General features: G+C 39.6%; 1 protein-coding gene across 1 annotated transcript; it reads left to right on the top strand.

Annotated features, from left to right (window-relative positions):
- Window positions 1-7,126: 7,126 nt before the first annotated feature.
- Window positions 7,127-22,690, top strand: LOC131685355 (odorant receptor 85b-like). Its single transcript, XM_058969020.1, has 3 exons — window positions 7,127-8,089; window positions 8,507-8,662; window positions 20,630-22,690. Exons 1-3 carry the CDS (start codon window positions 7,136-7,138, stop codon window positions 20,693-20,695), a joined length of 1,176 nt encoding a protein of 391 aa, XP_058825003.1. The 5' UTR covers window positions 7,127-7,135; the 3' UTR covers window positions 20,696-22,690.
- The last annotated feature ends 26 nt before the right edge of the window (window positions 22,691-22,716 follow it).

The raw sequence follows: 22,716 nt of genomic DNA, 5'->3' as shown, positions 1-22,716 counted from the left end.
AGTTTTAGTTCTGATGTTACTTTGTTCATCGTCGTCGTCGTTTTCTGATGAAATAACCATATCCTCCTTTACAACAAGAATGTCGTCGTTGGTTTTACTATTCGAGTTAGACATAGCTGTTCGTTTCGGAGGCGGTGATATGCCGTTAGGAGATGTGTCGATCCATTTTATGCTGTGTGTTGCATCGTTGGGTGTTCTGAGTTTTTGTATGCTTCTGGGATTCTCAGGTTCTTCGCTTCATTTTGAATAGTTGCTTTTGTTAGTGTTGTTCAGGGTTTGATCGGTGGTAGGCAGATCGTCGGACTTAAGTGCTGAAATTGAAGTATGTATCCTTTCAACTAGCTGATTTGGATTCCCATTTTTTCTATTGTGGCCCTTTTTTCAGCTATACATAGAACAAGTTTCGAAATTTCTTCATCCTTTTTCTTTGTGGCTGCTAGAAGAGAATCCAGCTTTGCTTCGTCGAATCGGTACTGAACTATAGCATGTGCGTAGCTCTCCTTTTTCTCATTGATGCGTTTTCTGGCTTCTGGGAACGATAGATTGTGATCAATATTTAGTATTATTATTGTTTCTTGCTGGTACATTCCCGATCGGTCGGACTGTGGCTTTGATCACAGTTTAGGCAATGAGATTTTCCGACTACGTGGTCGTCGGAGCAGTTGAAACAGCTTTCGGATAACCGTACTAGAAGCATGAATAGCACAGCAATGGGTGCAGGTAATAATTGCGGGTTGCAGCGCGCAGCACTCCTATCTTAACATGTTCCGGGTAAGTCGTTTTATTAAAGGTTAGAATTAGTGTTGAGGTATTCATGCGTTTGCTGTTTACCTTTTTCGTAATGCGTTTTCGGTGTGTAACATTTTGTTCCTTCGGGTATTCCTATATGGTGTCTTCGGTCATGTATATTAGATCATACGATGATATGCAGCAACGACTAGTATTTAGAGTGGGGTGCAGCTGTATTGTTACCTCTGATCCATCAATAAGTGTGGTTATGTTTACCAGTTTTTCGATCTGGCTTTGCTTCCTCATTTTTAACACATAGTGGGTTCCCTCCTTCTCGCTTTTGCATCTTTGATAGCTCCGACAGCTGATTCGATGCTTTTCCCAATAATAAATGGATTTTTGAGAAGAGCTGCACCATCTTTTCCAGTCAGGAGTAATATTGTAATAGATCCAAATTGTCCATGTGGGTCCATAAAGGCAGGAAAACTTCTATCGTTCCATTTGTGACCACCTCCGCTGGAGGAAGCCATAATATCCACTTCGACAGTTATCGACCACGAGCAATTTTGCCTGGGTGGTTCACTTTGTGTGTAATAAATTCCCGCAGATACTCAATGTGCTCGTAACTATAGCAGAGTTTAAAGTCAAGGTCACTCGGTATAAAAATCACACTATAACACTTGTTTACCCAGTATCTGATCAGTTTCTCGAATCTCGATCGATTGTCCTAGTAGAAAACGATAAATGATTTGTAATTTCGCTATTGCTAGGCCGCCAAATTGCGAGGTGATAGTTAACGGGAAAGCAAAATGCAACCACTCGCGACCGAAAGCCGACGCAGACTGTGAGGCGGAAAAGGGCACTTCTGAGAATTATAAGAAAAATAATAGGGTCAGTTAAAGTGTGTACAAGGGATATATCGCGGCTTGCCAGTACATCTCGAACCGGGACATTGGATGATCTTCCTCGGGCCTGAAGGGAATCCAATAGTTGTGATCTTGCAGAACAGTACTCGGCAATGCCCAGACAATATGGTCAATATCGTGATAACCGTTTCGACAGGTGCAGATACCGCTATTTGCGAGCCCAATACATCGGAGATGAGCGTCCAGCGTGTAGTGATTGGACATGAGCCGAGACATCACACGAATGAAATCCGGACCCACATCTATCCCTTTGAACCAAGGTTTCGTCGATACCTTAGGGATTATCGAATGTGGCCACCTTCATAGTTCCCCATTGCTCCATGAAGTTTGCCAACTTTCTCTAAAGAGTAATACTGAAAAAATCGCTGAAGCAAATTGGTCTTTCATATATGTCACCTTCTAAAGCGCCTGCCTTAACTAAAGAGTCCGCTTTTTCATTACCTATAATGTAGCAAAGCGAGGGAACCCAAACTAAGGCAATCTTGTATGATCTTACAGACAAAGAAAATATGGAATGTGCTTTCTAGGTTTCCAAGACAATAAAGTAATGATCGCTTTGAAAGATGCTTGGGATCACGTGATCCGGGATTCCACGAATCTCGTCCTTCATGGATGTGTCGAAGAATACAGTTGAATCAGAAGCATGGAGGAGATTGACACGGTTGGGATAATATGAAGAAGGATTGATATTTTGTGCCATGTAATCGAAGTACAAGGAGATAAATCGGGTTTGAAAATTGAGCTCGACAAGCCTTTTGAAATTTGCGCCAGCACTTCTAGACTCATCGTATGTGTCGAGTGCATGCAACCCAAAGCAATACGCAAACAACAATGTTGGATTCGCTCTAGTTTGATGAAATGTATGTTCGCAGCGGAGGGGAAACAGAAACTCACGTACTCTATCACCCACAATATTGTTGTTTGGTACAGCCTGATCAGGTCTCCTGGGTGGGCACACCACCATGTTCCGGTTATTGTACGGAGAAAGTTGATCCTTTGTTGGCACTTCTGTTTCAGATACCTAATGTGACATCCCCAAATTCCTTTAGAGTCGACTAAGACCCCGAGATATTTGAAAGTTGAAACCTGAGCAATAGTTTGACCCATTAATTGAAGCTGTAGTTACGCTGGTTCACGCTTCCTTGAAAATACGACTAGCTCAGTTTTCTCCGTGGAGAACTCGATACCTAGCTGGAGGGCCCAAGTAGACAAATTGTCCAAGGTATCTTGCAATGGTCCTTGCAGATCGACGGCTTTGGGACCTGTAATAGAGACCACACCGTCATCTGCAAGCTGCCTTAGCGTGCAGGAATTAACAAGATATTCGTCAATGTCATTCACGTAAAAGTTATAGAGAAGGGGGCTTAGACATGAGCCCTGGGGAGGACCCATGTAGCTAATTCGTGATGTCAATAAATCAGACAGCAAGTTTTGCAAAAAGTTGTTTAGAGTTGGTGAAAGACCATGCTGGTGCAGCTACTCAGAAAGAATTTTGATAGAAACTGAATCAACAGCCCAAATCAAAAAGGAAAACTGATGCTATCTGCTCTTTGTTAGCATATGCCATTTGAATTTCTGTTCAGAGCACTGCAAGACAATCGTTCGTCCCTTTGCCTTTGCGGAAGCCAAATTGTGTATCTGACAGTATGTCATTTGCTTCAACCCAATTGTCGAGGCAAAACAAGGCAATCATTTTCTCGAACAACTTTCGGATACAGGACAGTATCGCAATCGGTCGATACGAGTTGTGGTCGGAGGCTGGTTTTCCTGGTTTTTGGATTGCGTTGACCTTGACTTGCCTCCAGTCATGAGGGACAATATTACCCTCAACTTTTTTCGCGTTATCGTTAGGGGAAACGGCGCAGGTGCCGGGCGGAATCCGGACAAACCTTCTTGGCAAAATCGAATATCCAATGGTTTGAATTTTCCACGCTCTCGTTAGTACTGTTAAGCACCGGGCCGTGCCCCAAAGGCACCAGTAGCTAGATTTTCAGCTAAACCGGCATAAATCTCTGAAAAAGCCTTCAATACCTTAAAAGTCATTGAGATATGATGAGCAAAGTTATTGTGCATGTTCATGATATTTTGCAGAATTTTTAATTACTTTTTCAAAAGTTATAAAAGGTTTCTGTGATAGTTTTTTTTTTTGGTCAAGTCTCCCCACTTCGGGAATACTTGACCAATGCCTAGGGAGACTTGACCAAGAGAATTTTCAAAAATCATAGCAAAAAATAATGACATAAAACATACTGTAACTATTTTTTCCATATTGTCGAGATCCTTGGGTAGCAGTAAAAATATAGAAGGGTTGAATTTCATAAATTTTGATTTTTTTATTGCTTTACTTTTTAAGGATTAAATGTACTGCTTACATTGTCAGTCATATTACTGCTATATTTGTTTACTAATACTAAGATATATAGACTGATGTTTGAGGTGAGAGTTTTTGTGTGGTGTGATTAACATTAACAGTAGATACCAAAGCATATTAAATATCAGTAATTTTGCATCTTTCTTCAGCTTATTGCCACTTGGTTAAGTCTCCCCATAAAGTCTTGGTCAGGTCTCCCCAACATTAGTTATTGGGTTCAATGTCGTGCAAATTTTAGTAATAACTATTCCAATGTTCCGATTGATGTAAAGTCATTTCACTGCTTCATAAGGAATAAGAATGAGGAATGCGGGAATGCGTAATTTAATAGTAATTAGTAGTCTAGTTCATATGTCCATACAAAGTTTGATAAAAAATTATATCATTTAATGCAAATTTATTAATTACGGAATATTCTTTACAAGGAAAGGATTTTTCATTCCAATCTTTTAAAATTACCTTAAGGGTTGAAAACATGCATAAAAATATTTTTGAAAAAAATTAAGAACCGAATAGAAGACGTCATAGCCAAAAATAGAATCTTGCGCTTGGTCGTGTCTCCCCATGTTCCCCTACAACCACCCGAAGCTTATCAGAGCGAAATTTCGATATTTCTGTCACGGCCGAGTACCGATCCGTCTGAAATCGAGAAAATCTGCAACAGATTCAAACACTTTTTGTCTTTGGTCCGGAAGAAGATCACGAAGGGCCCGGTAGCCGAGCTTGGATATACTTTGAGCAGGGGAGCCGATTTTGTTTCGACATCCATCTCACCTTGAGATGAACCGCCGTCAGGAGAAGTCATTTTTGCACATTAGTAAGAGAACCAAGAAGGGGAAACATAAAATTATACTTAACTTGTGTATGTAACTGTATCCAGACGGCTTACCAGAAGAAGACTGCTTCACTGGCCACTGGCAGGCTAACGGTACTCAGAAACAGAAACACAAAAGAAGGCAAAAACATCTAGGGAAACCTTGAACGCGGATTAGCACTATTCTTTGTCACCATACACTGCACGGCCTGGCAACAAAACACTTGTGTCTCGACCGTGCGTTCGAAAATGAATGGATAAAATTATATTGCCCACTATTGTATATCGAATTGATCCCTAGCTATAAGATATCCTGAAAACTTTCTTTCCTTCGTTAAAACATATTTCAATGGAGATTACAAGTTTTAAGAAATTAAAATGAAAAGCTAAAGAATTGGCACCTTGAAGCTAATGTAAACGTGCCTCAACAAATATACGAGCTGAAAAAAAGTAACACCCAGACGATCCGAGAGCTACGGAATGATTGAAGTGTTGTGTTGATGTTGATCGGTCTTCCTTTGGAGATATTCACATTTAAATTTTTCAATGCCTGACGAATAAATGTTTAACATGTGTGTATTCATTCCAATAGCATTGAGTAAATCTACAAAATTTCTATCATTCTTTTTATCGCAAATCCAGAGTTCTCGACACAAATAAAGACATGACATGGATCTGGAAGAAAAGTTCAGAAACATGTTTAAGAAAAGTCGGATTTTTGTGCTTCGGCTTCGTTTCATAAGTCGTGGCAGTAGCACAGATTAATTAACATAACATTCGAATACAATTCTTTAACTTTTTTAACGTTCAACATTCGCCGAATAATGAATACATAATTCTTCTCTTATACACGCTGAGAACACGATGGTCTGCTTCCGTCAACGTCCATGCCTCATGGCCATACAGAACAACAGGAAGTATCGGCGATTTGTATAGTTTTTTGTGCATCTGTAGGCTAGGGCACTTCAACTGACTTCACAAACCGTACAAATCCCTGTTCACAGTCGCAGCACGGCTTTTCACCTCGCGGCTAACAACGTTATCACTTGTCTATTGTTCCAAGGTATAGAACTGACAACATCCTACCGTACGCTATTAATTTCTATTTCGGAATAGTCTTAGAGGACAAACTTAGGATATGAGATGAAATTTATGAAAAATGTTTTGAATTGTTTTGTAAATATTTAAGTTAAATGTATTAAATTACATTTAACTGCCATCGAAGTATTGTAAATATGTGAAAAAGATAGTAAGGTTCTTACGCGCATTTCAAAAACTACCTCAAATGGGCTTTTCCTAACTCAACATTGCATCTAGACCAAAAACGTCAAACGGAAAATGGAAATAAATAAATAAATATGCGACGACCGTCCCAACTGAAAATATATTCAACTTGCTGGCGAAAAATTCAGTTTAGTTGTTATGGCTTTTTGCTAGTGATAAAAGGTTAATCGAAAAACTAGAACAGTAACCTGTCTCATTTTATCACTAGTTTAAATATAGCTGAGCTATCTATAAATAGTCGTGTAACCTTCACATGTCCCATTAAAATAAACATAATGAGAAATAAACTTTTAATTGACCATGTCAACAACGAAGCTCCATAGACAATTAGCCGATATCATTTCCCTTTTACATCCGGGTATAAAAGTTGTATGAAACAACAGGTTGAAAAGTTTCCTTTGAGGCATTAAACAATTGTACTTTAGTGTTATGGATTCTGTATCAATCTTTTCTGTGATATAGAACATACTCTACTCTAATACAAGTGGAGAAACATAATACTCAGAATCTAGGAAAGATTACCACCCTTCTCCTGCAAACCTGTATTCATTTCCTTCGATTATATTTTCTTCTTCGATGGTATATCACATTATCACATAATCACTTTAAAAAATAATAATAAGCCATTCATAAATAATCGTGTTAGCTTCACATGTTCCTTCGACATAATCGTTCGCTTCTTCAGCGCAATGTGTTATTACCGAGTTGCTTTTAGATTTTCAAACATTGCCCAACTGCTGCTGTTCTCACACAATATGTCGGACTTCCAAATCTCATTCTAAATCTTCATTCGCTGCCAAATCGCGGTTCGAAGCACGCCGCCTTGCACTTGAGTAGCTCACATTTAAATCATTTAACATTAGCAGTAATTGACTTTTAATTGATTGGGTCAATAGCAATGGTCAGCTCAATGGTCATTAGTCGAGGTAATTTCTCTGTCACAACCGGGTATAAATTTAGTGCGAAAAATCAAGCTGAAAAGTATCCTTCACAGTTTTTAAACGCCGCAGGATGAACGACCTGGTAAAGTTCGAATCTTTCATCCGCGTACCGGAGATCTTCTACGACATGATCGGGATGATGCGGTACGGTGAATCGCGGAATACGACGAAAGCCCGTTTCAAGCGGTTGTTCTTTTGGAGTTCCTACGCCAACACAATATTTTGCCTGATAATCGAGCACATTTATTTCATCAAAGCGGCCGGAAATTTCACCAACTTTTTGGAGTTGACAGCACTTGCACCATGTATTGGGTTTACGGCATTATCGATTGTGAAGATCATGACCATTAAGTTGAACGAGACTAAGCTGAATGGAATACTGGATCGGTTAAACGAAATATTTCCGAGAACGCATCTGGAACAGGAGCGATACCGAACCTACCAGTACAATCTAGAATCACAGGTTGTGATGAAGTCATTTTCCGTGCTATACATGATTTTGATTTGGATCTTCAACCTTCTACCGTTGGTATCGATGCTGGTTAAATATCTTACCAGTGGTGTGCTGGAGAAAGAACTTCCGTACTTTATGTGGTATTGGTACGATTGGAACAAGGAGGGTTACTACGAGATTACATTCTTTCATCAAAACTGGGGAGCATTCGATTCGGCCGTCTACAATCTCTGCACGGATCTGATGTTTTGTGCGATCATCCTTTTAATCTGTTTACAGTTCGATATTATTGCGTACCGGCTGAAGCATGCGAAAGACGACTATAGAGAGCTGGTGGGCTGCATCGAACTGCATCAAATTGTGGTGGATTTAAGTGATCAGCTGGAGAGCATTTTCTCTCCCTCGATTCTGATCAACTTCGTCGGTAGCTCTGTGATCATTTGCTTGGTAGGGTTCCAGGCTACCTCGGAGATCAGTGCGTTTGATTTGTTCAAGTTTGTACTGTTCCTGGTGTCGTCGATGGTGCAGGTTTTTCTGTTGTGCTACTACGGAAACAAGCTGATCGAGGCGGTAAATTTATGATCCAATTAAATTAAGATTTAATAGCACCCAAACAGTTTTTTTGCGAAAATAAACATAAAAAATTGTTGAAGATTGCTGCGTGACTTAATATTGTCTCTAACTAAATTTTAGAAAAATATGCTATTGTTTGCATTGTCTAGTTTTATTGTATATTTGACAATTTTCTGTTGATTTGTTTCGATTTTGTTATTCATGAAATTAATGAAATGCTTCTTTCTTATATTTTTTTTATGTTGATAAGAATTAAAAATTGGGAAAATTTTAGTGTAATGATCTTTCACAACTAAAAGAATTTCGATCGTCATCTTTTCAGTTTTTGTGAACCGTTCTCAATAATTACATTTTTAATGTTAAATTATTAGTTGTTTCCTAGTGCTAAACTATTTCATGCAATCTCTTTCCCAGAGCTCCCAGATTGCTTACAGTGCTTTCGAAGCTGACTGGTATACGGCTGATATACGTTACCAAAAGTCGTTGCTATTCGTGATGACCCGGGCTGGAAAATGGCAAACACTCACAGCGATGAAGTTTTCTGTAGTGTCTCTGGCAAGTTACAGTGCGGTGAGTATTTTTGAATATGAAATTGAATGTAGGTCCAGACAAGTCGTTTCGGAGATATAATCTTGCTCCACAAAGTTTGCACAACATGTGCATGGAAACGATGAAGACGCAATGATTTTTAATTTAAGAATAGTCTCCGATACGACTCGTCCGATATCGTTAATCTTTTTATATGTTGGGCAAAATTAAATAGCCTTTCAACAAACTATTACGTAGTTTTTCATACAAATTCATATATTTTTGAGGGCTCTGTACTTATGCATCAGGCTTTATCACTTTCCATTAAATAAAATTAGGGGAAAAACCAATATTTAATTACGTTTTACAACCTAAACTGGAAACGGTAATTACCTATTATTTGGTGTGAATGTGTACGCTCTCATTACCAGATTACCAGCTCCTGATTTACACCTCAAATATTTTCCCCCAGCAAGATAACCGCCGGATACGACTATATTCACTAATACCTGCAGTAAGCTGAGGAATGTTGAAATGGTGCTTACCAGTCTTCCCATACGCACATCGCACACAATGTTCGCTCTGGTTTTGTGCTCATATTAAACCCACACTTCGTGTACAAACTCAAACACGTTATTTCGTAAGTAAACACGTGCACATGTTCGCCTGTACAACTGAACGCCATGTACGTACACGGTGTGCGTACACATCGGTTCGTGGCACCATTTTTCTCTTTCTCAATCTCATCGTCACTAGCGCTGACTCTTTTTGCCATGTGCGAATCGTTCTCGTGTACGCACCCGGTGCACGTACACGGATGTTTGAACTAGAGTTTGCACATCGTTCGCTTGAGTTCGATGTTCGAGACGAACTTGTACATCGTGACGAAGCATGTGTGACTATACGATTTAACAAGGCTCTACGGCAGAACCGACTCATTTGCTGGTATCGCAGGGTCGGCTAGCTACCGGGTAATCAAGGGCTACGCGGATCAAGAACAAAAACCTAGAACTTTCACTTTTCTTGAACTTTTTATTCAGGTGTATTTGTAGTGTGTGGGTGTGGGGTGTAATTTACAATTTTTACTGTGGAGTGTACACTATTATTTTCACCAAACGTACCGTACTGTTGCTGCTTCTGTTGATTTGCGTCGCGACGCTGACGATGCCGACGGGCGAGATCCCCTCACGGACGTCGGCGAAACTGGCCGGATGAAGGCCCCGGTACGATGGTGATCCAGATGGCAATTGGACGGACCAGCGGGCGTTGCTGGCTTGGATGCAGGCAGGCGTGTTCCCTCCTTGGCGAGCATCGGCGTAACCGCGGCTAACCGCAATGGCCACCACCGAGAGGGGACCCTCCTTTTCGATTAGGGCCTTTGCCCGAGGGTATGAAGCGATGGCGCGCAGCGCCGGATGACGAACGACGGTCCTTTACGATTAGGCGCGGAATCCTCCCGGATTCGCGTGCCGAACCGTGTGCTGGTGTATGGTGCTAAGAAGCGCTAAGAGGCACTAAGAGGCACTAAGAGGTCCTGGTGAAGAATATGGCAACGCAAAGTTGCTAAATAATCTAATCGATTCTTCAGAGTAAAACTTTAAATACCTGAACGAATCGATACACTTTAAACAAACTTCCCGCCCCAGAGGGGGGGGGGGGGGGTAAACTACACTTCACCAGTTAATTTAAACTTCAGCACACGGACGCCAGATATTAAGAGAGACCAGAGTTATGCACTACAGGTCCTTTTATACAATTTTGAAATGCATTTCCCTCCAATTTTTATCCGAAAACCATTTGTAATTTTCAGTATCTCGCGTCTCCATAAGGGGTGGTTCACCTACCCACTGAGACGATCTGACAGCTTACAGCGGTACGCACCCTTTCACTACCCTGCTTACTGTTGTTGTGTATTTAGTACAAAAAACGTGAAGGTTCTAAAGACAAACAAATAATATTTACACCAGAAACCTAAGCAATGGAACCAATGGTTACACATGTTTGAAGTTGAACACGAAATTTTGAAATTTTGTACACAGGTATAAAATTGTCCATGTTCATGGGAAGTCTGGTGCGTACTTAACACATTCATGCCCATGTTGTTTGTGAACAATAACGTTTTTAAACAGCTATAACTTTTGATTGAGGTAAAATTTGCTAACAAAAACAAGTAAGGTTAATAAATATGACTATTGCCTTTCATTTCAGTATTAGTACTTATAAGGATCAGCTCTAGAACTGAAGTTATTGTAATTAGTCTGATTGGATTCCGATGGAGCAGTGCTGCCAGAGGCAGCTTACCTTGACGACGGAAAATGAATTTTTCATATATCTTCGTTATGTTGCAATATTATTGAAAACTGATAAGACTTATCAATTTAGACTGTCTTTGGCTACGTTTTCCACGCAATTGCATATTGCAAAAATTCTAGGAAAATTGTAATGAGCATTGGAAAACAAAAAATGAGCAGCTTCTAGCACTGCGAGAGAAACACCTATCTTTATGAAAAAAAGGTGTTTCGTGTTTCTTGACCCCACCGTTGTCAAGTAAAAGTAGTTTTGAAACCCTACATACACTAGAAAAAAGTTGGGCAGGGTTATTATAAAGCCACCCGTCTCATCAGCTTCTATCGCTACCACGACGTTGGATCTACTACCATTGGTGCTACACTGGCGTAGTGCAATCGGTGTAGTGCACTGCCAAAAAACGAAAAAGAAAATGACATAAGAGTAAACGGAGTAAATATTGGTTCTGGTATTGTACAGTGGAGCAGAATGCTAGTTTTGACTAACAAAACCTTTAGCGCTTTGGGTAACAGTTGCATTAAAAAAAGAGACAAAGTTTGCCGGGGTCGTGACGCTTGTTCGACTTGGTTGATTTTTCCTCGGGAGCGAGCAACGTGCACATATCTGTGTATCACAACTATAGCGAACAGAATGAGGCAAGATTTTTTTTTGCTCAGAACGTCACCCCTCTAAATTTATACCCGAACACTAGCGAATCGAACTCTCGCTATTCTCAACAAGCGCCTGCTAACTCTCACTCTTCAACCACCAGCAGAGCATAAAACCGAAGAGTGTGCACAAGGGCTTTAGTGCACTGGAAACCAGTGTTGCCACTATTTTTCATGGAAAATCAGGCAGCTCAACAACAAAATTATGGCAAATTTGGCACTTGACAGCGACCCCGAGGTCATCGAAATTTGGTATATATTAAATTTGGGACATTATTACCCAAATTTCCAAAATGTGTATGTAGCAGCTTCTATAACTTAAAAATCTGGCAAAATGAGAGATTTGTCTTTGTGTCTGGACGCTGCCAAAACATCTGGCTGTGACAGATAAATCTGGCATAATGGCATTACTGCTGGAAACCAATACAGGTTGTAAAACGAGAGAATCCGTCGCTCGCTTCGCTTTTCAAGAACGGGAAATGATTTCGGCAGTGCCGTCACGTAAGAATTTGCGGTGATTCTATCTTATCTTCGCCGACGTTTCGATCCGTGGTTGGAATCATCTTCGGGACCTAATTTATTGCAGAAAGTAACTGTTGTATTACATGTATTACACAAATGAATATAAAAACATAATGTTCGCGAAGTGCTACTCACTCGACAATATTTGACAATGTCACGGTTCGTTTTGCATACGGGATACTGTCAGGTTTTGCTTTTCATCATTGAAAACTATTATGGTAGTTTTGGAAATTGCCATCCCATGATTTTTTTATTTTGACCATTCTGGTAGATACGACGCCCGAATAAAATAGCCGATCCAGTATAACATCAAACGAAACGTTTCCTGTTCGCAGAAGGAAGAATTCGCCTGTGAATTCTAAAACAAACATCTCATGGAAAGGCTAATACAGAAGGACTTATGTTCCGATTCCATTTTAGACGCAACAGTAGATAGAGATCGGTTGTTGCATTCGAAAATAAACTCAAACCAGATTCCTGGCGATTTATATGTGATTCAATGTTCAATATGCATGAGATTTACCGAAAGGCTTTTGACATTTAAAGATATCATATCGTCGCTGTTGTGCTATCTTATGACAAGCGCCATTTAGCACATTTCGAGAAAAACGATTTTTAAAGTTTGAGATTGACTTATATTTGACCAGATCAAAACTTATAAATGGTATAAGCAATCCAAAGAAGACAATTGATGCTTCTATCTATTCTGCATTAATCTGTCAAATATTACGAAGATCGGTTGACTTTGTTGCGAGTTTTTACTATGAATGTAAACAAAAGTTGCACTCACACGTGTCATAGGTGTGTATTGATGACAAAATTTGTATGACGTGTCATAATCGTGAATGAAATTTTTTCCATAGAAAAAAATCATCAATTTTTAACTTTTATTCATATCTTTACGTTAATATGGACTATAAACAATCGGTGAAATGCATTTTGAAGGAAATGAGTCAGAGAATCTAGAAAAAATTGTTATTTTTGGTTACAGTGTTGCCAAATATCCTTTATTTCCACTTTTAAACTAAAACCGTGTTTTTCTCACAACTCGTGTAATTATCTTTTGAAAATGTTTATGCCATTGTGTTCCTCAGACATTTTCACACATAAAAACATCTAAAACTTCAATATAACTTGAGCAAATCCCTAGGTACAGTGATTTGAAGCAAAAAACTCACAATTTCTCATTATGTTTTTCGCTATATCTAAGTAACCAAGTAGAATTTCAAAATTCAGAAAACGCCACCTTGTAGAGATTTTTCAAACAAGTAATGTGGCAAATCTAACTCAGTTTACCCCAAAATGGCGTTTGTCATAAGGTAGCACAACAGCGACGATATGGGATCGTAGTGTTCATACCGTATTTCCGCAGCCGTATGTGCGATTCGTATGAACTTCACCAGATCAAAATCTGCTACGAAACCTTCTTTTTAAGACTAAGCTTGTGAAAATCGAATAAGCCGTTTTCCAAGGAGCCGAAGAGACCTCTATTCTGAAATATTCCAAGAATTGGGAACATGCGAAATTGTCGAGATGGACGCTGGAATCAAAAGGGCTTTGTCTGGCTATCAACGATCAAGAAGGCTCCTGCGAAGTTAAATGTAGATCTTACAAGCAAAGGTATCATCAGCACTTACCGCAGGGAAAGCCGGGAATCCATTATCAATGTCAATTTTTGTAGCCTTGGAGTGAGAGGAAAGATGGACTGAAAAGTGTGCGAGGATATACCCACAGCGACCTTCAAGCGATCTGGTACAGCATTGGTAACAGGACACAGTTTGAATAACGTGGGAGATATATAAACGAGTGAAGGTGGAAAACAGCGATCATTCACAAAGACGTGTGCGCCGAAGAAGGGCATGCTCTTCAACCTAAATGCGAGCGAGTTAATCCTCCGGAAGTCGCACAAATGGCTCACTGAACGAGCAGCCGCAGTTGCTCTAAGACGATTTCGCTAGATTCTCAGAGCAGCGGGCACTCAGTGCACTAGCGCAACTGCCGAAGGGTTAACGGCAGTACTGAAAAGGTCGCGACAATATCGAGGAATGGGAAACCAAGAAACGGTCGCCGTATGCAATACGACTATTACCGATCTACATATAAGTTGCCTCCGAGTTTAAAGAAGATATTAGAGGGCTCGTAATGACACCGAAAGAGGGACACGAGCGACAAAACCGCTCTCAACAAAGCAGTCAGGCTGAACAAGAAGGCCTCCATTGATGAGCTTTGCCACAAAGCCAACGCGAATTCTCGAGGAAACGCCTACAGAGTTGGCATGACAAAGATAAAAGGCCCAGCTGCACCACCTGAAAGGTGCTCGGAGAAGATGGAGATCACCATCGAAAGGTTTTCCCCGCAACATGAACCAATCTTCACCGTACAGTGAGGAGGATGATCACGAAGAAGAAGCTCGAGTTACCGACCAACAGCTGATCGAGATGGCGAAAGTCTTGAAAGTGAAGAAGGCCTCAGGACAAGCCCCAAACCTGATTCTGAAAACAGCGATACAGGAGAATCCGGATATGTTCAGGATGATCCGATAACTGGAAGTGACAGAAGCTGATGTTGCTTCCGATACCGGGAAAACATGGAGATCTTCTAGCGTAGGTGTCTCTTGGTATTGTTAGAGAAAGTAATCCTGAACAAGCTAACCAAAAACACGTACTCTGAGAAATGCATGTCATGCGATTCGGCTTCCTTATAGGCAGGTCTACAGAGAATTCCATCCGAAAGGTTGTGGGAGCTGTGGCGACAGCAGAAAAAAGGATATCGCTATTGCGTGGTGGTTTCATTAGACGAGAAGAATGCTTCAATAGTACTAGCTGGGAAGCAATCGCCCATTCGCTGTACAGCATGACTTAGGGTTGGGAGTACCGGTTTTACCGTTACCGAAAACCGGTAAAACCGTCCAAATATTAAATACCGAAATACCGGTTTTACAAGAATGAAAAACCGGTATTTTCAATATTTTTTTAACGAAAACTATTTAAATAATTTTTCATTGTTTTTTTTTTATAATAGAGCTTTCGAAATACTTTAAAAATATTTTCACCTACTAATGTTAGAAGTAAGATCGCCTGTTTTGGGACACTTCAATGTTTTTGTATAAGCAGTGGAATGCAGCTCGATTCATCTTCAGCACATGGCTGTATTAGTGAATCAGTTTCCTTCCTTCGATCATTAATGTTATCGATAATAATGTTATTACGCGCGCGAATGTTAATTGCATAACAATCTGCATCATATTCAATCGTTTGTAGAGAGAGAAATCAACTCATATTTGTCGTTTCATTGGTTATAATAATACGACGAATATTATTTATATTTCGAAATCTTCAATTACACAGCTATTAGCATATTCAGCAGTCACATATCGCTTGAATCAACTAAACAACACTCACGACAATCAGTTGTCCGGAGTTGAAGTTGCATTTTTAACAATCTAAGAATCTGTTATAAATTCTCGGTGGCTAGCTGCCCAGAGCAATGAATACATGATAACACTTCTCCAAGTTGCATTGACTTGTGCAATTATTTACCTCCCCCCCCCTCACTGACAAAATTCCTGCCCGTGGCAAACGTGGAGATGCAGAGGTACACGGTCTCCATAACAAACTTTGTTACGCAAACATTTCGTTCCTTCCCAGATGGCTGTAAGGACGCGACAGACATCGCCATTGGCATTATACCGTACAGAACTCTCGATTGATGATGGTTAGCTACTCCCAGGTTCCATTCGCAAATTTTTTGTGAAATTTTGCTTGTTCTGTTCAATTAAGGACTAGCAATTACGAGTTGTACGGTCATCCTGCTCATGCTCAATTGGAAAAGGAAGCACATAACCGCTAGTTTTCAAGACGAGGTGGAATTGAAACTTAAGCGGTTTCATATACGAAGTAGCACTGTTAAAATGGGTATTTTGAATACTGGTGACGAAATAGACAGATTAACATGACCTATTACAAATCTAAAACGTTTTTGATGCGTTGGAGCTCAAACATTTTTTGAACATTATTTTCAGTATATGTTAAGGCATTTGTATAAGGAGAAAACAGCAATTTTAGGTCTGTTTTCGAAGTAATGGTTTGTCGAATCTCTTTAGTCTCTTTTTGTCTATTGCATTTAGCTAACCTGCTGTGCTTTTTGGTACAATAAGCGAGTTAGACAACATGACGACATGCACACTTTTCATGCTGCGATCATCAGTGGTTCTCAAGTAACGTCTGTTGAGCGATTACTTTGTTAATAAAGTATGAATTGGCATCAAAGCAAGTTAAATGCGACTGCTTTGTAAATTCAATTTAATTTCGATTTTTTCTTTGTGATTACCGGTTTTTAGCAGTTTTACCGGTTTTTTCATTTTCAATACCGAAAATACCGGTTTCTCAAAATGCCTCGGTTTTCCCAACCCTAAGCATGAGTAACTCTGCAGGATATTACAGAGCAGACAAGGCAGAATGACAACTACGATTGTCGTTCCTCGGCCCCTATTTTTTTAAAATGAATTTTCGGATATAGTGCACTTTATATTCATAAATATTGAATTTTCGAACCACCCTATAAGTACTAAAATTTTGAGGCAATAAAAAAAAACAGAAACTAAACATCAAATATGAATTCAGCGTCACAAAATTACCTTAATGTGAAGTTTTCATCAAATTCCGGTCACTTTTGAGGTTTTGTCCGACTTTTGTATGTAAGGTAATCACAGTGCGCCGCCACACCAACTTATCCCAACTATCCGTCAAATCCATTCCGGAACCGGTTCGAAATCCTGAATGGATTCAGTATGGAATCTTGCTCAATGAAAAAAAACCGATTCCGACTCAATCGGTTGATGCATTTGAGCTGGAATCCATACTGAAAACACTCAGAAGTCCGAACCGGTTGCGGAACCCTGGGTAGAGGTATAACCGCTGTCAATTCAGTCGAACTCAGCCACACCCGAAATGGTGCGCTCAGAGTTTCTGATTTTGGGCTCACAATAACAATAACTCATTCCCAAAAGCAATCCTTTTTGAACATTGAGCTGTTCGCGCACAATTCGAGATGAGCGCAACGCTCACGAAAAAAACGATGGCACACACTCACACACAAGGAAACTTTGTTAGTATTTGGTTTCTTTCTTCTACACCCTACATTCCCCTCACCCATCCCCCACAAGCAATCTCCTCATCATTGCTGCTGCATTGCATTTTGTTTCGTTTAATTCTTTTCTCCGCTGCTATAAATAGCTTGTGACCTGAAATTTCTAGTAAAAAAATCCTGATATCAAATTCTAGATTAGAACCGACAAACTTCTATTCTGTAAAAACACCTCTTTACTACCCGTACCATGACGACACACTAGTGCAGTAGTAAAATGGCATATATAAGCTTCACACTAATGATGAGTGAGATAATATCGTTTGTCTCCCCGCCGCCGCGTCGTTTTTTCAGCATCGTCATTGACGCATTTTGCTTTGCACCATTTTCCCGCTGTTATTAATATTTCGTTTGTATGTATGTGTTGGGAACTAAGCCTCACTAGAAAAAGGGATTAACGGGTAGCATCAGGACTGGAACCGACAAACATCTGCTCGCTAAAACGCCTACTTTACACCTTAGACCATAACGACACATAATGAGTAGTCATTCGAATGAGCTATATAAACTTCTCATCATTGCAGCAGCGATCACAAATGGGACAGCATGGAGGCGATGGTATGTGTTATTCAAGTTATCTCTGCACTGAATGAGCCAACAGCGTGTAGCTATGGGGTACGATATTGTATTGCACAAGTATGAGGTTGGTTGAACACTAACGCATCGTTTGGGAGCTTTTCGCTCACAGCTCGTGAGCGAAAAAAAACAGATGCATTTCCGCTCTCAAAGATTCGTTTTGGGTGATAGGCGTCTTGCTCCACCGGAATCGCCGGACCGCCCTCGCCACCAGCATGGTTCAGTTTAGGGAGAAGTTCTCTCACCGGAGTTAGGTTCATCGTTGGGAATTAGACTGAGTAGTTCACGAACAAGTCGAGAGCTGATTGGCTCAGCGAAGAAGTGGTGTAAAATGGCACGAGAGGGGGCCCAAAGAGCTTAAAGGAGTGTCGATGGTGAATGACACTGTACTGGGAACCAAAAGGCTCAATAAGTTGAACAATCTGTAGTTTGCCGGCCAGATTGTCCTCGTAGGGGAAGAGCACTAACTGTCGACCCACAGCAAGTTTACCATACATAAATATCCTACATTGTGTTGATGATCGAAAACTGGGTCGAGAAGTGCACAGTGGATCCACTCCATACAAAAGCTGGACAAAACCTCAAAAGTAGTTTAAAATGACTGAAAATATCATCTAAGGATAATTTTGGTGCATTGAGCTCGATTTTGATGAAATTTGGACGCTAAAATGGAAATTGGACAGTCTAGGGTGGTTCTAAAAGTTTCTTTTTAATTTCGCAAAAGTAAATTTTACTAACTTTTCAAAACGGATATTTCATAAGTGAACAGAAACATTTTGATTTCCTAGGATAGTCCTTAGTAACGATGTAGCTAGGGTGGTTCCCATTTTTCGAAATCTGGCGAATAAAATAATTTTATACATTTGCTTGTAGATCTTCAGTCCAATCTGAATACCATCGTAAAAAAAATCCTCATGTACTAATTTATGAATGTATGCGTTTAGAAACATTAAAAAAGATAGCATATCTTAAAGTGTTCGATACAATGCCTTAAATTCTTGTTTTATTGGTTTATTTATTTATAGATATCACCAAAGCTATTAAAAGATGTTAGGTTTATTTGATTTTGATGAAGATATCAAATCATGCCCTACTATGCTCTAGTCACAGTTGCTCATACGATACATACTGAAACTAAACCACTCAATACTTTGAATATCTTTCTTTATTGATCTGGCTTTTTCGTGCTAAAATATCCTAAGCATACTTTGCACTGTTTGTGTATGCTTTGAAATAGAGGCGCGGGCGTTTTTGCATGAAACTCTCGTCAATTTGGAAGTGAATTATTGAGGGAGGTTTTGAATTTGATTGTTGATTGTGATAGATTCAATTGGGAGTTTGCACTTGAAAATAAATGTTGCATCACTGGCCAATAACTAAAAATTGGGTAGAAAAGAATACTTCACACACTCACGCGTTTGCCTTACACCGGTCATCAGTACAGCTAACGACCAGTAGCTACCAAAGAGCTAAGATTCATGGAAAGATATAATAACAGTAGCAGTTAGTTTGCATCGTTGGCTTCTATTTATTTGAATTTTTCTATACTGCAGATAACTGTGAAAATGTAGAAACATGAGCCATAGTTGCAAGACGGATAAGGTATACTTATATTTGTATCAAGGAAATCGCCCCAAATCTGAAATTTACAAGCAGCGTTCAGAAAAAGACATCCACCGGTGAATAATAATGCAAAACTTCACTAAATCAAAAAATACCATGCGTCTACATGAAAAAAATAATTTTACAAATGACCAAATATCAACCCTCAGCACAAAACGGCGCAAGATGACACTATGATTATTGAAAACTCGATAAAATTCTACGTTAGTTGTACTAGATGAGATCCTTCAACACGCTTTTACCGATAAAGAGATGGCACTCTGAATGTAAATAAGTCCGCGTGAAACAACATAGTTGTATTCATTTCATTAGTAACTTTTAAAATACTCATTATTTTCCAAATCGAAAATTATTATTGTACTACCTATTAAAGCGAGATGAATTAGAATGAACAAAAACTTTTTGTCACTCAAATTCTTGCAGATTTCCAAGACCTTGTACGGTTCAAAAAATGTAGCACTTATATTTTTCAACCGATTGACTCAAACATTTGGCGAATACAGCTATAGGTATGGTGCATTTAGGAAAAAAATAAAAGGTATGAAAATCGAAAATGAAATTTGGGGGTTTTGTCCGGCCCAGCCACACTGTGAAGTGGTGCTCTTACCCTATTAAGGAACTAACTACAACGTAATTAAAAAAAACCCTCCCCGAAGTAATGCCGTAAGGTAGAACCAGGGAGGAATCAGGTTCGGCGGTAAGTGTAATTGTTATAGTGGGTCGGTGGTGGCTCCCAAAACCTATTTCCTCAGCTGGTGGTTTTTCAGGGTCTTTTTGAAGATTTTTTCTGCTCTACAAAAACACACAGACATATTCCAATTTCGACGAACTTAGTCGAATTAAGTACAATGTATCATTTCAATAACATTCTCCAATTTTTTTCGTGCAAAAACAACGACAAGCGGCTCAGCGATGAAGGCCCCCCTCTTAATGAATTCGTTTCTTGTACGGTCACGAAAGTTGTCTTGTTGTATTTGCGAGAAACTCGAAATAAAAATAAAACTTACATCTGGAGAGCCCCGAATTGCTCGTAAAATGCATAAAAAATTCGTATATTTTACGAGGGCTGGAGGTAGAAAATCTATTCGTAGAAGAATTACAACAAAACAGTCGAAAAATATAATAAGTTAATTGTTCAAATTTCCCCAATTTGAAACTAATATTCCGTTCATTTCTTTCCCATCAACAGATTTTGAGTACCTCATTCTCCTACTTCACTTTGCTGAAAACAGTCTACGATCCAAGTCAAAAGTAACTTATTAGCAAGAGATGCTGTGTAGCATTTTAAGTATCCAGAAAACGGTTTCAGATTATTAAATAATAAATCAAAAGAACAGTAGAAAACTTGAAATAAAATTATAATAGTCATAGTTGACAAGTTCACTAAATTCGAAATATCATTCAATAGATATCAATGTAGAAACAGGATCGATGTTCAGGTATACCCTCATGAAAATAGTTCATAACAATAGCTGTTTAATTTAGGAATAAGTACGCGTAGTGGAAAACTCAAATATTCAAACTTAAATAGAATCGAAACTTTTGTCAATGTCTAAGCAACCTCAATTAGTTTTATGTAAATTTGTCATTTTACTAGACTTACTTCATCCAACCTAAAGTTTCCTAATATTTTTCAAAATTTGTTTTTTTTATCGTATAACAACAAGTAGAATCTTTCAGTCACTCACTGATTGAATGTCGTTATAGAATACAATTTTTGGATTGATTTCTCCCAGTATAAAAGTGTAGATTCGAATTTACCACCCTGAAATCAATTTATTGATTTAAAATTCCGTATAACTTCATCGTAGCAAGCAAACTAAATGTGGATGCAAATTCAACCGTCACAGTGAAATCACCAACGGACGCTTCTATAATAGGATGACGCTGCTAGCAGTGCTATCAATACTACAAATCAACTAAATCCTCACGTTCTTGTCTCAATTGCAAGTTACAAAAGCAAAGCACACACACACACACACACACAAAACCAATCGACCCCATGCGCAAGTGTTACTTTCTTACGTGGTACTATTTTTACCGCTTGTGCCGTATTTTGAAGAGCCTTCTCTTCAAGAAGACAAATCTCGAAAAAACCCAGAATAATATCAGTTTTATACACAACGATATGTGACGAGAAACTTTTCCTTTGGCATAATGATGCGGTTGATGACAGCAGCGCCCTACAACCCTACTAGTAACCATGTCGGTAATTAATAGTATGCTCACTTGCTTTTGTAGTACACACTACCACTAACTGAGATGCTGTAATGGTGTAAAGCGCTAGAAAAAGACCCCCAGCACGAGGAGCTGGTAGTACAAAAAAAAGATCTGCTTGTTAGAGCATCTCGACGTTCAATGATAAGTGGTTGGTCGCGCGATGGCAGGGCTGCTTCCATCGGGCGGGAGCCCTCGTTGAGCCGAAACATAGTTTGCTGGGCGGAGCGAAATGGCACCAATCACAGAGTGGAATTTGGAAATGGATTGAATAAATATTGTCCAAAAATAGATCATTTTTTACTTTCTACTGCTATGACGAACTCGATTTTTTTGCACTAATAACTATGCGTCTCCATCGTTTGCTTCACAATACCATGGAAACGCATTGTCCCTTGTATACGGCGCACTTTAGATTGTTGGTAGTTCTAATTATAGAGATTCTAATGCGCTTCACTAAACCAAAACAAATATCAACAATATAAACAACATCGAAATAAACAAATTGTAAATATTTTCAATCAGTTAGTTCCTAGTTATACACGTTTGTACCAGCTTTTCACTTCCAAGATCCACCTCTGCGCCGATGCTCCCGGCAGCAGCGTGGTAAATTTCATCATTATCAAATTTACGAGTGGCCGTTCGTTTCCTGCATCACTTCTCGTTGAGTTCCTCTCGACCGGTACCTTCACAAAAGGCGCCATTGTTACACACTGCGGGTTCGAAGGTATCATCGGCATAATCATCGTTGTCTTCATCACCAGGATAGCGGCTCACCAGTAGTCCCGTTTTATTTACGTGCATTGAAACTGTTCCTACGGTCAACTGTACCCAGTTGTCGCTCTTATCCTTCCCATTATCCTCGGCAGTGAGCTGCGGAAAAGTGTTCTCGGGCAATCATTCCCTTCCTCCGCCAGTCATCTAACCAGCAACGTGTTCTGTTCGGTTCGGTTTGGTTCGGATGGTTCTGCAAACCCAAGAAAACCAGCGCTGATGTTGCTTTCAGCCATCACTCACCGGCAGAAGAATCAACAACAATGGAGGATCAAGGACGCGTCG

Source organism: Topomyia yanbarensis, chromosome 2 (assembly GCF_030247195.1).
Source record: "Topomyia yanbarensis strain Yona2022 chromosome 2, ASM3024719v1, whole genome shotgun sequence".
In the NCBI taxonomy this organism is placed as follows: Eukaryota; Metazoa; Arthropoda; class Insecta; order Diptera; family Culicidae; genus Topomyia; species Topomyia yanbarensis.
The sequence above is the reverse complement of the archived record's forward strand: the minus strand, read 5'-3'. Positions and strand labels throughout refer to the sequence as shown.